The 12,726-nt window shown below is 35.0% G+C and overlaps 1 protein-coding gene and 1 pseudogene across 1 annotated transcript; both read right to left on the minus strand.

Annotated features, from left to right (window-relative positions):
* Positions 1–144: 144 nt before the first annotated feature.
* Positions 145–4,778, minus strand: LOC137829870 (putative disease resistance RPP13-like protein 1; annotated as a pseudogene).
* Positions 4,779–5,813: 1,035 nt separating this feature from the next.
* LOC137829875 (putative disease resistance RPP13-like protein 1) lies at positions 5,814–9,485 on the minus strand. The gene has a single exon (XM_068636854.1). It carries the CDS (start codon positions 9,437–9,439, stop codon positions 5,927–5,929), a length of 3,513 nt encoding a protein of 1,170 aa, XP_068492955.1. The 5' UTR covers positions 9,440–9,485; the 3' UTR covers positions 5,814–5,926.
* Between the last annotated feature and the right edge of the window lie 3,241 nt (positions 9,486–12,726).

Below are 12,726 nucleotides of genomic sequence, written 5' to 3' on the forward strand. Positions count from 1 at the left end.
ATCCTCATTTTTTCTTTTAGTTTCATGATACAGGAAACTACCTAGGAGTAGTTGCAATAAAAAGTAGTTGCACTAGTGATTATAGTGTTAAAAGGAAAATGAATGAATTGTCAAAAGGTATTTGCAGGACTAGCACCACCGAAAGAGGAAAGTAGTTGATTCACATTCTAAACAAAAACAAAACAAGGAACCCAACAAATACATCACTATTCAACATAAACAACATCATCATGATATATATCGTTCTTGAATGTGTGCAATCTTTTCCCAATCTTCATCTCCTTCTTTCTGGCAACGCAGTGCTGGAGATCCCACATCGACTAAAGATTAGAGTTTTTATTGTATATAAGTGGGTGCAAACCTCAACCCTATGAGCCGGTTTTATGGGGTTGAGTTAGGCTTAAAGTCCACTTCGTAATATGATATCAGAGCCATTTCGAGCCTATCCTAGCGAGTATTTGTTGGGCTTATCAGGCCATCTGCTATCGGGCCGTTATCGGACCACCCATAATATATAGTCCCACGCACGAGTTGGCAGTCTCGGTGTGAGGGGGGTAATGTGTTGGAGATTAGCAAAGGACAATCACGAATTCTAAGTTTTGAAATTGATTTTGGAAGACCCTCCTCGGGTAAGCTTTGGAGGTTGAGGCAACTTATAAGATACAAATTCTGAAGGGATGAGAGTTGATGGAGACCCTTGCAGTCCAGTTTTTCTAGATTTGGACAGTTAGAGATGATTAGAGAAGGAAGAGAGAGTGGAAGCAAACCTTCATCTGGAAAACATTCTACATCCGGTTCTATAATCCACAAGGTTTCCAAAGAAGAATTATCTGTGAGAGCTCCTTTCAGTGAGCCAACAAGTCTAGAGCAATTAATGATTTTCAGAACCTTGAGACTTGATGGGAAACCTTTGTCAGGGAATGACTCAAGTATTGAACAACCTTGTATGCATAAGCTCCTCAGAGATGGAAGCAGCATATGCATGCTTCCAGGCAATGATTCAAATTTAAGACAATAACTGAGTGTTAGCTCTTCTAGATGTGTTGGAGATCTCACATCGACTAGAGATAAGGACATTTCATTGTATATAAGTGGGTGCAAACCTCAACCCTATGAGCCGGTTTTATGGGGTTGAGTTAGGCTTAAAGTCCACTTCGTAACATGGTATCAAAGCCATTTCGAGCTTATCTTAGTGAATGTTTGTGTTGGGCCTATCGTGCCACCCGTTATCGGGCCGTTATTGGACCACCCAAAATATAATATAGTGTCTAGATTACCAAACCCATGGAGACCAAGCTTCCTGAGTGTTGGGAACAAATCCAGTGGAAAGCTTCGTAGAGAGACACAATCATGGTTGGTTGACTCCAGGGGTGAATCAATCTCCAAGAGTGTCAGACGACCCAACAGTTTCCAGCAATGATCTTATCATTGTGAGGCTTTTCGTTCTACCCCACTCTAACTGCAGCTTTCCACATTCACGTAGTTGTAAATCTAGAGCCCTAGGAGAGGAAGCCTCAAGTTGTTGGCAACCTTGAATTTGTAGTGTTTCCAAAGGAATAAGTTGCTCTGGCAGCTAACCTTTCAACTTCGGACAATGTATTATGGAAAGATGTCTTAGACGTGGAAAAGCATCTGTCACAGCTTGACAGTCCCACTTTTCCCATCGACTTAGAGATAAGAACTCCAATGCTTTAAGGGATGTAAATGAAGAAGAGTTGTTCCCATGAAAATCAGCATCAATAATCACTATCCCATTGAGTTTTCTAATCTTCAATACCTTGATAAACGGCAAAAGTCCAAGGGGAGGTAAACATTGGCAAGATTCACATTCATCCAATACTAAGGATGTCATATTCCACAATGAATTTTCTAGTAACCATTTTGGAAATTGTTTCCCACCATAGCCAAAGATTGACAACTTCTTTAAGTTTTTGGAAGGTTGCAGATTCTCAATTACGTCCTCTTCTTTCTTTGAATCAATAGAGTTCCGATTCCCCTCCCATCGCAACTTCAGCGTCACAAGGTGTGTTTTATTCTTCAAATCTGCTTCTAATGCATCTAGCGAATTCTCAACATTTTGTAGCTTCTCAATTGATAGACTTCCCACAAGGTTAAGCTCTCCTAGGTGTTGAATACCCAACTCCTTGTTATGGCCAATATCAAAAGAATTCATTACTACTTTAAGATTCTGCAGTTTTCCCAAATGCGGTGGCATCTTACTCACATTTGTCTTTTTAAATTCAAGGCGACACAAATTGGTGAGTAAATGCAAATTTGAGGGCAACTCCCACAAATCTCTACAGTAGTTCAACTTCAGTATTTGCAAGTGGGAGAGTAAACATATTTTTTCAGTTACTCTGTTTATTGCAGTACGGGAGAGGTCTAAGGAACGAAGATGCTCAAGATTGCCAACAGAGTTAGGTAACTCTTGAAGGTCAGAATAATGAGACAGAGATAAGATACGTAAGAACTTAAACTTGGATAACAATTCATGTATTGACATTTTCATTTCCCATCTCCAGAAAGAAATCATTGTGCTCCTAGCTTTTGGCATAAATGTACGTAAGCTTTTTGTGTTACATAAAGTTCCAAACCCATCAAAATATTCATTGTGACCAATTTCAAATGAAAAATGACGAGTTACTTTTTGTATCTTTTCTGTTTGATCAAGTTCGCACCTGAAGTATATGCCTCCACCGACATATTTTGCCAAATCATGTAGAAGGTTATGCATGAAAAATACTTCTTTCTTTTCATCTGATTGTTGGAAGAAAGATCTTGATAGTAGATCATTGAAGTATTGTTGGCAAACTTCTTCTGGAGTCCTACTATGTTGACGACAATGGCCGAAATTTTCTGTCATCCACAACTGAATCAAATTCTCCTTTTTAAACTCATAATCCTTGGGGAATAGGGCACAATAAACAAAGCATACCTTCAGATGGGAAGGAAGGTGGATATAGCTCAATGCTAAAGCAGGTATAATATTACAACGCTCTTTCGAAAATTCCCATATTTCGCTTTGGAACACAGTTTCCCATTCTGAAACAGATGATTTGTTGTATAACATACTTCCCATTGTTTTCAACGCGAGAGGTAGTCCTTTACATTTTTTAACAATCTCCATGCCAATCTTCTTGCACTCTGGATCTGGTTGAGTATCATCATCTCGAAATGCATGTGTAGCAAACAACTTCCAACAATCATCTTCCTGTAATTGCTTTAGGAAGTGATATTTGATCGCATGATAGAAGCAACTTCCTTATTACGTGTGGTAACAAGAATTCTACTCCCTTGGGCCCCAAAAACAAGAGGCTTCCGCACTTCCTCCCATTTAGGTTGGTTTTCGTTCCAAACATCATCCAAAACAAGAAGAAATTTCTTTCCCTTCAATTCTTCCTTCAATCTTCTGTGAACCCTAAACACAAACCCAGGCTTTGACAACAAATTTAGCCTCATCCACCTTTGGGTCACTGAATACATGTTGAGCAAGAGTGATCTTACCCTCCACCCATTCCTACAATAGAAAGTATTGATGGCTGGTTACGATTGTTGATGTCAGAAGTCAGCCATTCAAAGATCAGTAATTTATCATCATCTCTACCATAGATATCAGTTCCATCAACCAGCGATGTTGTTTGTGATTTCTGTGGCAGTTCATTACTCAACCCAGATCCAACACCGCTAGCTGTTTTTAATCCTAGATCACCCTTTTGGCTTGAAAGAAATTCTAAGCCGTCAAGGATTTGTTCCATCCTACACTCAATTTCCTTGTTAAGGGAACTAATAGGAGAGGATTTGAAGAAATTGAGTACCTTGCAAGTACAGCCTGAACAGGTTTGAGATTCAGATTCAGTATCAACTTGGCTTGTGTAGAGTTTTTGTATATCATCTAAGAGATCCTCTGCATCAAGGACAACATCTTTGACCTTAAGCAGCCAGTTTCTGACATGTGTATCCATGAACTGCTTTCGCTCTGCATCATCAGCCAGAGAATGGATGGAGTGCAGCTTGGTTTCCAACTTGTTGAGCAGCTTTTGATCAAGCTCTCTTGCATGAAAGAAATCGAGAATTTGAGAAGAAGCAAGCTTCTCGAATGCAACCTGAAGGAAAGCAGAAAGAAGAGCACCACTAACAAGTTCTAATGCCATGGTAGGATAAAGATGAATAGGTTCACTAGCTTTTGCCAATGACTGAGTGCAATGCAGGGTTAATGTAGACGCAATAATAAGATATTTTATCAACATTTTTCTTCTTCGTTAGTTTGTCAACCAATAATTTTTTAGTCTTTCTCACATCACAAACTGAGTAGCTATTATTATACTTTTAACTAATTAAGAGATATACTGAAAACCATGTTAAAATCTACTATTTTATTAGTTGATACATTAGTTGCCTTCTTTTCCACGAAATATGTTTCTGAAACGAGAAGCCAAATTGTGAATAAACCATTTAACACAAGAGCAGCAGTAATGAATGCAGCAGGCATGATAGAAAATGGAGTGTATGAAAGGAAATGTGTAATCTGAATGAGTGAGTGCAGAGATATCAGTGATGATAAGATTAGATATCACATGGCCAAACACAACAACATCTTTAGGAATATTGATGACTTTGTCAAAGTTAAAATTGATTGCTCAATGGTTTTCACATTTCTTCTATTTACGTCTTTGCTTTGCCGGCTGTCAGATATATATTAAAGCCAGTTTAATGAATATAGTCATATTTGGTGGCTAACTAATCAATAAACAAACCCAAACAACCATGAAATACTTACCAATGAACTTTGGAGAATAATAGCCCATTGCCACTTTGGAGAATAATATTATATTTCCATTTCTGGTTTGAATTTGTAGCCCATTTGCATAACCATCGCTGTTGAAGCCAATAGCTAATGATATATGAGGAAAGGGGAAATAAACAAAAAGAAAGACTGATTTTTATTATTTGTACAAAATGCTATTCATTCATTTGAGTCCTTACTATTATCAACTTCCACTTTGTGCTTCTGCTTGTAAATTGATTGCAAACAAAGAGTTGAGTAATCAATTACTAGAAAATATCAACTACTGCAACAATCAGCTTGCATGCGAGGCTACATACACAAGAGAATTTTGATCTGATTACCACTTTTTTGCTGACTATATGGTGACTGAGCAACCTCTATGATTTTAAATCACTATCCAACTAATAGAGAAAAGATAATCCTTGAAGTCTATTTTCATAGAATAATGATATTCTGTTTAGTGTTCAACATGTGAAGATTAGAATGTAGCAAATTGCCTTTCAAAATGGGAATGTACATATTCACTGACTAAAAACAAACAACTATTTGATTAGCACAAAAGAAGACCTTCATTCAACCAAGTACAATAGTTTCTATATCAGTTGGCCTTCAAATATAATCAAAGAGTGTGGGGTCTTCCCAGTGTATGCCTCAGAATCAGGGTTGAAGTTGTTTGAATTGGAATCTATTACTCAAATCTTCAATGAGTCACAATCCAGAGCAATTGGAGTTGGAGTTAGATGCTCTAATGCTGAAAATGGATTAGAATCCTTTGTTGAAGTATCTAATAATGAGTCACAGCTCACAGAGATTGGAGTTGATGGATCAAATAATGAAAATGGAAATGAAAATGACTGGAAAGAACTTCTTCATGTGAATACTTCATCGGTACTTCCTTCATTTAGAATAAAAAGGGAGAATGTATTTATGCTCAAGAGTTTTATACATCATAATGTTTTAAAAGTTGAAATTTTGGCCTTTCATTTATTTTATATTAGTTATGTAAGCATGATGAAAATTTGGATAGTTAAAAGGTATGACAGGACTACCACTGAAATAGGAAAATAGTTGATACACATTCTAAACAAAAGAAAATTAGTAACCCATCAAATGCATCACTATTCAAAACAAACAACATCACTACCATATACACAGGGCTTCAATGTGTGCAATCTTTTCCCAGTCTTCGCCTCCTTCTTTCTGGAAACTCTGTTTCACCAAAGGACAACCATTTATTTGAAGACTTGAAATTGATTTGGGAAGACCCTCCTCTGGTAAGCGTTGAAGGTTGGGGCAATCAAAAAGTGTCAGTGATTGAAGGGATGAGAGTTGATGGAGACCCTTGTAGTCCAGTTTCTCTAGATTTGGACAACTACGGATGGTCAAAGAAGCAAGAGAGAGTGGAAGCAAACCTTCATGTGGAAAACATTCAGAATCCACCTTTTCAATACACAACTTCTGGAGATTTGATGGGAAACCTCCATCAGGGATTGCCTCAAGTCTTGGACAGTCTTGTATGCATAGATACTTGAGAGATGGAAGCAGCATATGCATGTTTCCAGGCAATGATTCAAATTTAGGACAACTACTGATTTCCAAACACTCCAAATGATTATGGATGAGACACTGTGAAATCATTTGTAGATTAACAAACCCATGAAGATGAAGCATCCTGAGTGTTGGGAAGAAATCCAGTGGAAAGGTCCACAGAGAGACACAATCATCATGGATTAACCTTAGGGGTGAATAAATCTTCAAGTGTTCAAGAGTCTTAGACCCAACAATTTCCAGCAAAGATGCTTCCATGTTGGGACCACCCATTGTGAGTTTTTTCATTGTACCCCAATCCAACTGCAGCTTTCCACACTCAGATAGCTCTAAATCTAAAGCCTTGGGAGCAGAAGCCTCAAGTTGTTGGCATTTTGTAATGTGTAGTGTTTCCAGAGGAACAACTTGCTCTAACAGCTCTCCTTTCAGCTTGGGACAATTTTTTATGGAAAGATTTTGAAGAACTAGAAAAGAACCTGTCACAGCTTGGCAGTCCCACTTTTCCCATTGACTCATATGGGAGAACTCCAATGTTTCAAGGGACTTAAACGAAGATGAATTGTTCCCATGAAAATCAGCATCTATACTCACTATCCCATCAAGTTTTATAATCTTCAAGACCTTGAGAAATGGCAGAAGTCCAAGGGGAGGTAAACATTGACAAGATTCACATCCATCCAACATTAAGGACACCATATTCGACAATAAACTTTCATGTAACCAATTTGGAAATCGTTTTCCACCATATCTAATGATTGACAACTTCTTTATGTTTTTGGAAGGTTGCAGATTCTTAATTACGTCCTCTTCTTTTTTTGAATCTATAGAGTTCCGATTCCATCCCCATCCCAAGGTCAACGCCACAAGGTGTGTTTTATTCTTCAAATCTACTTCTAATGCAAGCATGGAATTCTCAATATTCTGCAGCTCCCCAATTGATAGACTTCCATCAAGGTTGAGCTCTCGTAGCTGTTGAATACCCAACTCCCTGCTATGGCCAACATTAAAGGAATTCAATACTACTTTAAGATTCTTCAGTTTTCCCATATGTGGGGGCACCTTTCTCACTTTAGTATGTATAAGTTCCAAGCGACACAAATTGGTGAGTAAATACAAATTTGAGGGCAACTCCCCCAAATGTCTACAATAGTTCAAATTCAGTATTTGCAAGTGGGAGAGTGAACATATCTTTTCATTTAGTATTTTTATTGCAGTATGAGAAAGGTCTAAGGAACGAAGATACTCAAGATTGCCAACAAGGTCAGGTAACTCTTGAAGGTCAGAACAATGAGACAAAGACAAGATACGTAAGAACTTAAACTTGGAGAACAATTCATGTATCGACATTTTGATACCCCACCTCCAGAAATAATTTAGGCTCCTAGATTTTGGCATAAATGTACGTAACCTTTTTGTATTACAGAAAGTTCCAAACTCATCAAAATGTTGATTGCGACCAAGTTCAACTGAAAAATGACGAGTTAGCTTTTGCATCTTTTCTCGTTGACCAACTTCGCACCTGAAGTATATGCCTCCACCGACATATTTTGCCAAATCATGTAGAAGGTCATGCATGACAAAAAGTTCTTTCTTTTCACCTAACTGTTGGAAGAAGGACCTTGATAGTAAATCATTGAAGTATTGTTGGCAAACATCTTCAGGAGTCCTACTATGTTGAGGACAATGTAGGAATTTTTCAGTTATCCACAACTGAATTAAGCACTCCTTTTTAAACTTATAATTCTTGGGGAATAGAGCACAAAAAGCAAAACATGCCTTGAGATGGGAAGGAAGGTGGATATAGCTCAGTGCTAAAGAAGGAATAATATCAGAACGCTCTTTCGAAAATTCCCATACTTCGCTTTGAAACACAATTTCCCATTCTGAAACAAGTGATTTGTTGTATAAGAGACTTCCCATTGTTTTCAAGGCAAGAGGTAGTCTATTACATTTTTTAACAATCTTCATGCCAATCTCTCTGCACTCTGCATGTGGTTGAGTATCATCATCCCGAAATGCATGTTTAGAAAACAACTTCCAACAATCATCTTCTTGTAATTGTTTTAGGGAGTGTTCTTCTGACCGCATGATAGAAGCAACTTCCTTACTACGTGTAGTCACAAGAATCCTACTCCCTTGGGCTCCGAAAACAAGGGGCTTTTGCAGTTCTTCCCATTTAGATTGGTTTTCATTCCAAACATCATCCAAAATAAGAAGAAATTTTTTCCCCGTCAATTTTTCTTTTAATCTTCTGTGAACCATCTCTATACCTCTACTGTCATCGGTAGATGTAGTAACATCCTCCAGAATTGCTCTTGATACCTTGAAAACATCAAATTCATCTGAAACACAAACCCAAACTTTGACATCAAATTTAGCCTCATCCATCCTTGGGTCATTGAATACATGTTGGGCAAGAGTGGTCTTACCCACCCCTCCCATTCCCACAATAGAAAGTACAGATAAGTTGTTGTGAGTGTGAGACGTGAGCCACTTAAAGACAAATTGTTTGTCATCTTCTCTGCCATAGATATCACTTTCTTTTGGCAAATAGGTTGATGATAATTTACTATCCCATCCTGATCTGACCCCAACATCATCAGCCTTTTTCAAACCTAGAACATGGCTGCGGGTTGCAAGATCTTCTAAGTCCTCAATGACTTGTTCAATCCTTGTTTCAATTTGATTTTCAAAGAAACTGACAAAAGATTTGAGAGAACTCCACACCTTTTTAGCAGCACTTTGAAACTGAGCTTCCAGTTGGGTTTTGGAGAGTGCACAATCTATTTCATCCAAGAGATCCTCTGCATCAAACACAACATCTTTGGCTTGGAGAAGCCAATCTCTCACATGTGGATTTGTGAACTGTTTCTGTTCTGCATCATCAGCCACAACATGAACAGCTAGCAGCTTCACCTTCAAGTTGCTTAGCTGCGTCTTGTTGGCTTTTTTCCCACGAAATATGTCCCCAAAATGAGAAGCCAAATTGTCAATAGTCCTCTCAACGAAGGTGGACACAAGAGCACCACTAATCAATTCAGCACTCATGGTAATGGAAATTAGTGATCTGAATGAGTGCTTATGAGATAAAGGACAATTTTTCATATCATTTCCACTGTGCTCTCTTATTTCTCCTAAAGTCAAGCTAAAGAAATCAATATTGCATTCCTCCATAAATATCTCTTTCCTTTTCCTTCTAAAGTCCATCCATTCTCACTTAACAACATCAAAACTCATTTTTCTATTTTCCTAGAGAAAAACATTTCTTTGACACTCTACAGCATATACTTAACACTATATTATAATAAAATAATAATATTTAAAGTTAAAAAATAAACTAAATATAATTAAAATATTATTTTATTGATTTGTCTAAGTGAATGTTTTTTACTCTTTATTTATGGTATTAACATATTACCACCCCTAAACTTACGTTGGTGATCTAATAATAATACCCTACTATCTCCAAAAATTGTAACTATATTCATTCAGAAAAAAAAAAATCTTAAATTCTTCACCTGTACCAGCCGGTCACTGACGACTGAGTCAAATGACACACAATATAACAAAGTTTCGGATAGACAAATTCAAAACTAATATATCACTTCTGAATTTCATCATCCAGAAGCTTACCTGAACAACATAAATGACCTTTCGGATGTCAAAATCCGTAAGCAAACATAAATGAGTTATGAATCTCAATTCTCAGCACCATTTACAGCACATCATTCCGGATATGAAAATCTGAAACTCATAACTCAGTTCTGGATATGACCATTCGGAAGCTTAAATGAAATATAAAAATAACCTTCCAGATTTTGAAATCCGGAATGTATAAAACTCACTTCCAGATTTGGGCATCCATAAGCAAAAATAAAATCAAGGACAATGTTGGATTTTAAATTTTGCGTTGGGTGCATGTCATAAATGATATGGTGTAGGAAGCAATTGCCATTGAAATTTTAAAGTTGTGTTGTGGCCCACATGGAAACAGGCTAAAGAGACCAGTATGTACCCTTGAGCCTATATGCCTAACTCTAGTGTTCTAAACATATAAAAGGCTCTTTTCTTCTCACACCCCATTATCATTTTTTACCATTCATAAAGGTAACTTCTAGATTACTTGTTTCAAAAAAAATTCCAAATAAGCTTTTTCAGAATTTCCAGAACATTATTTCTAGAAAAAAGATTTTCATAATAGAATTTTTTAAATACGATTTTCCCAAAAGCTTTATGAAATACATTTTAAAAAACTATGATAAATAATAATCTATCTGGAACATATAATATGTTTTATGGAATGAGGTTTCTAGAACAAATTTTATAGAATAATTTTTAGAAACTTTTTGAAAGATATGATATGTGTTTCGGAACATGATTTCCAAAAAAATATTTTTATTTATAATATTTTTTGGAATGAATTATTTTTCTTCTAGAACACTCTCTCCTTCTTCTTCCTCTAAAAAGTACAATAAAAAAAGAGGTCCAACGACATCAGTGGCAATAGTAATGACATGGTGTAGAGAGAAAATATCTTTTAAATGTTAGTGTGTGCTGCAATTAGTAATCATTGGGTGTATAAAGAAACAAAAATACCATATTAAACCATTTAAGAATTAACCCAAATAAATCTAGCAAACATAATGAAACGAAAATAAATGAAGAAAAAAAAAAAATATATATATATATATGATTTTTATCATTATATACATAAATAATTTTCTTAGTTATTATAATAAAAATACAACTATTATAAAAGTGAATAAAATATAACTATGTGGATGAGCATAGTTATTGTTATTTTTATATTGTAGTATGCAGATGAGCATGAATATTGTTGTAGTTTATCCTTTTCCACTGTGTAATGTAATCTTTTGCATATTGGCATTGAAACTTGTGAACAGTATGAACTCAAATCACATATTCTTCCCTGTGCTGGTTGAATCTTACAGTTGAAAGTTCTTTACTTTTTTTATTAGAAATTTCAATAAATATATATATATATATAATAAAAATTATTAAATAGTAATCGAATTAATAATAAATAGTTATTAATTAGATTAGATATTATTTTAAAAATTAAAATTATTGATATTTAAAGTGATTTTTATTATTAATAAATAATAATTTTAAATGTATTTAAAATTTTAATAACTAAAAATTAAATATTAATTTAAAAAATATTTTATAAATTTTTTAAATAAAAACTTTTATGTTAGGCATCACTATGCAACTTGACATCTCAGCTATGCTGACACCTCAAGTAACAACAATCATTTGTCATCATATGAAAAAAATATTATTAAAAAAAAATACAAAAATATGGGGAGACTAGAACCAAAACTCATATGTTAACAAAAAGGATACATAAGTAGACTATACCTATTCATAAATATAACAAGAGCAGACTATACCAAACCATACTATTTTTTTCCAAACATCGTTTAGATTTTCTTATTAATTGTAATTAAACTTAGCGCTGCAGGAGGAGATATTTGAAGAAGATTTACTTGAACAATAGAAAAAAGATTTGGTTTGCTTTTGATGTGTTTAACATTGGATTTTTTATTTCAAAAATTTGAAAGAATAACCCTATAGAAGGTTTCCTTCCAATTTTGTTTATGAGATAATGCAGATTTAATTATCTAATTCTTTAACTTCAACTTCTTTCTCTTTAAACTCAGAGTTGTCAAAGTCCTTCAAAGTTGACATGAGCACCCTTTTAATATCCTTTTTATAGAGTCTTTGTGTTTCTTGATTGTTTGTGAAAAATAGGAAAATCATAAAAATGGATGGTTGAATTGTGATTTAGTTAATTTCCAAACTTTTTTCGCAAGCATGATCCCATTGTGCATCATCAAACAACATTTACTCTTAAGATAACAAATGATAAGATGAGCTTACTTGGATGCAAGTTTAAACTAATTTTATTTGTTGAAACAGATTGGTGTTTTCATAAACATTTTCTCAACAAGTTACATCTAATGAAATAAGGAAGATGTACCCCAACACTTCATAACATATTTAGTCCAACACGCATATTAAAAACTTATTTTAAACTCAGTTTCTTCGTGTGATAGATCAAGACAAATACCAATTGTGCAACTCATTTGAATCACTTGATTAATGATTCACAAGTTACTATATCATGGTTTACCATAAGGTCAAACAACATAAGTACATATTAAATACTTAATTAGAAGAAGTTTTGTGACAATAACATAAAACAGGGATAGAAAATTCATCTAATAATATATAAAGATGACAAGTCTACTATCTATTTTTCTAAAATTATGCTATACCTTTAACAATTTTCTCTTTCTATCATATTTATTTTTTATCTAAAAAGTTTGGATTTGATAATGAGCTTGTACCAATTTGTTTATATGCAT

Source organism: Phaseolus vulgaris, chromosome 11 (assembly GCF_000499845.2).
Source record: "Phaseolus vulgaris cultivar G19833 chromosome 11, P. vulgaris v2.0, whole genome shotgun sequence".
In the NCBI taxonomy this organism is placed as follows: Eukaryota; Viridiplantae; Streptophyta; class Magnoliopsida; order Fabales; family Fabaceae; genus Phaseolus; species Phaseolus vulgaris.

Coding starts and splice junctions, on each gene's coding strand:
- LOC137829875 (XM_068636854.1), bottom strand. CDS start 9,439: ATGAAAAATTGTCCTTTATCTCATAAGCACTCATTCAGATCACTAATT.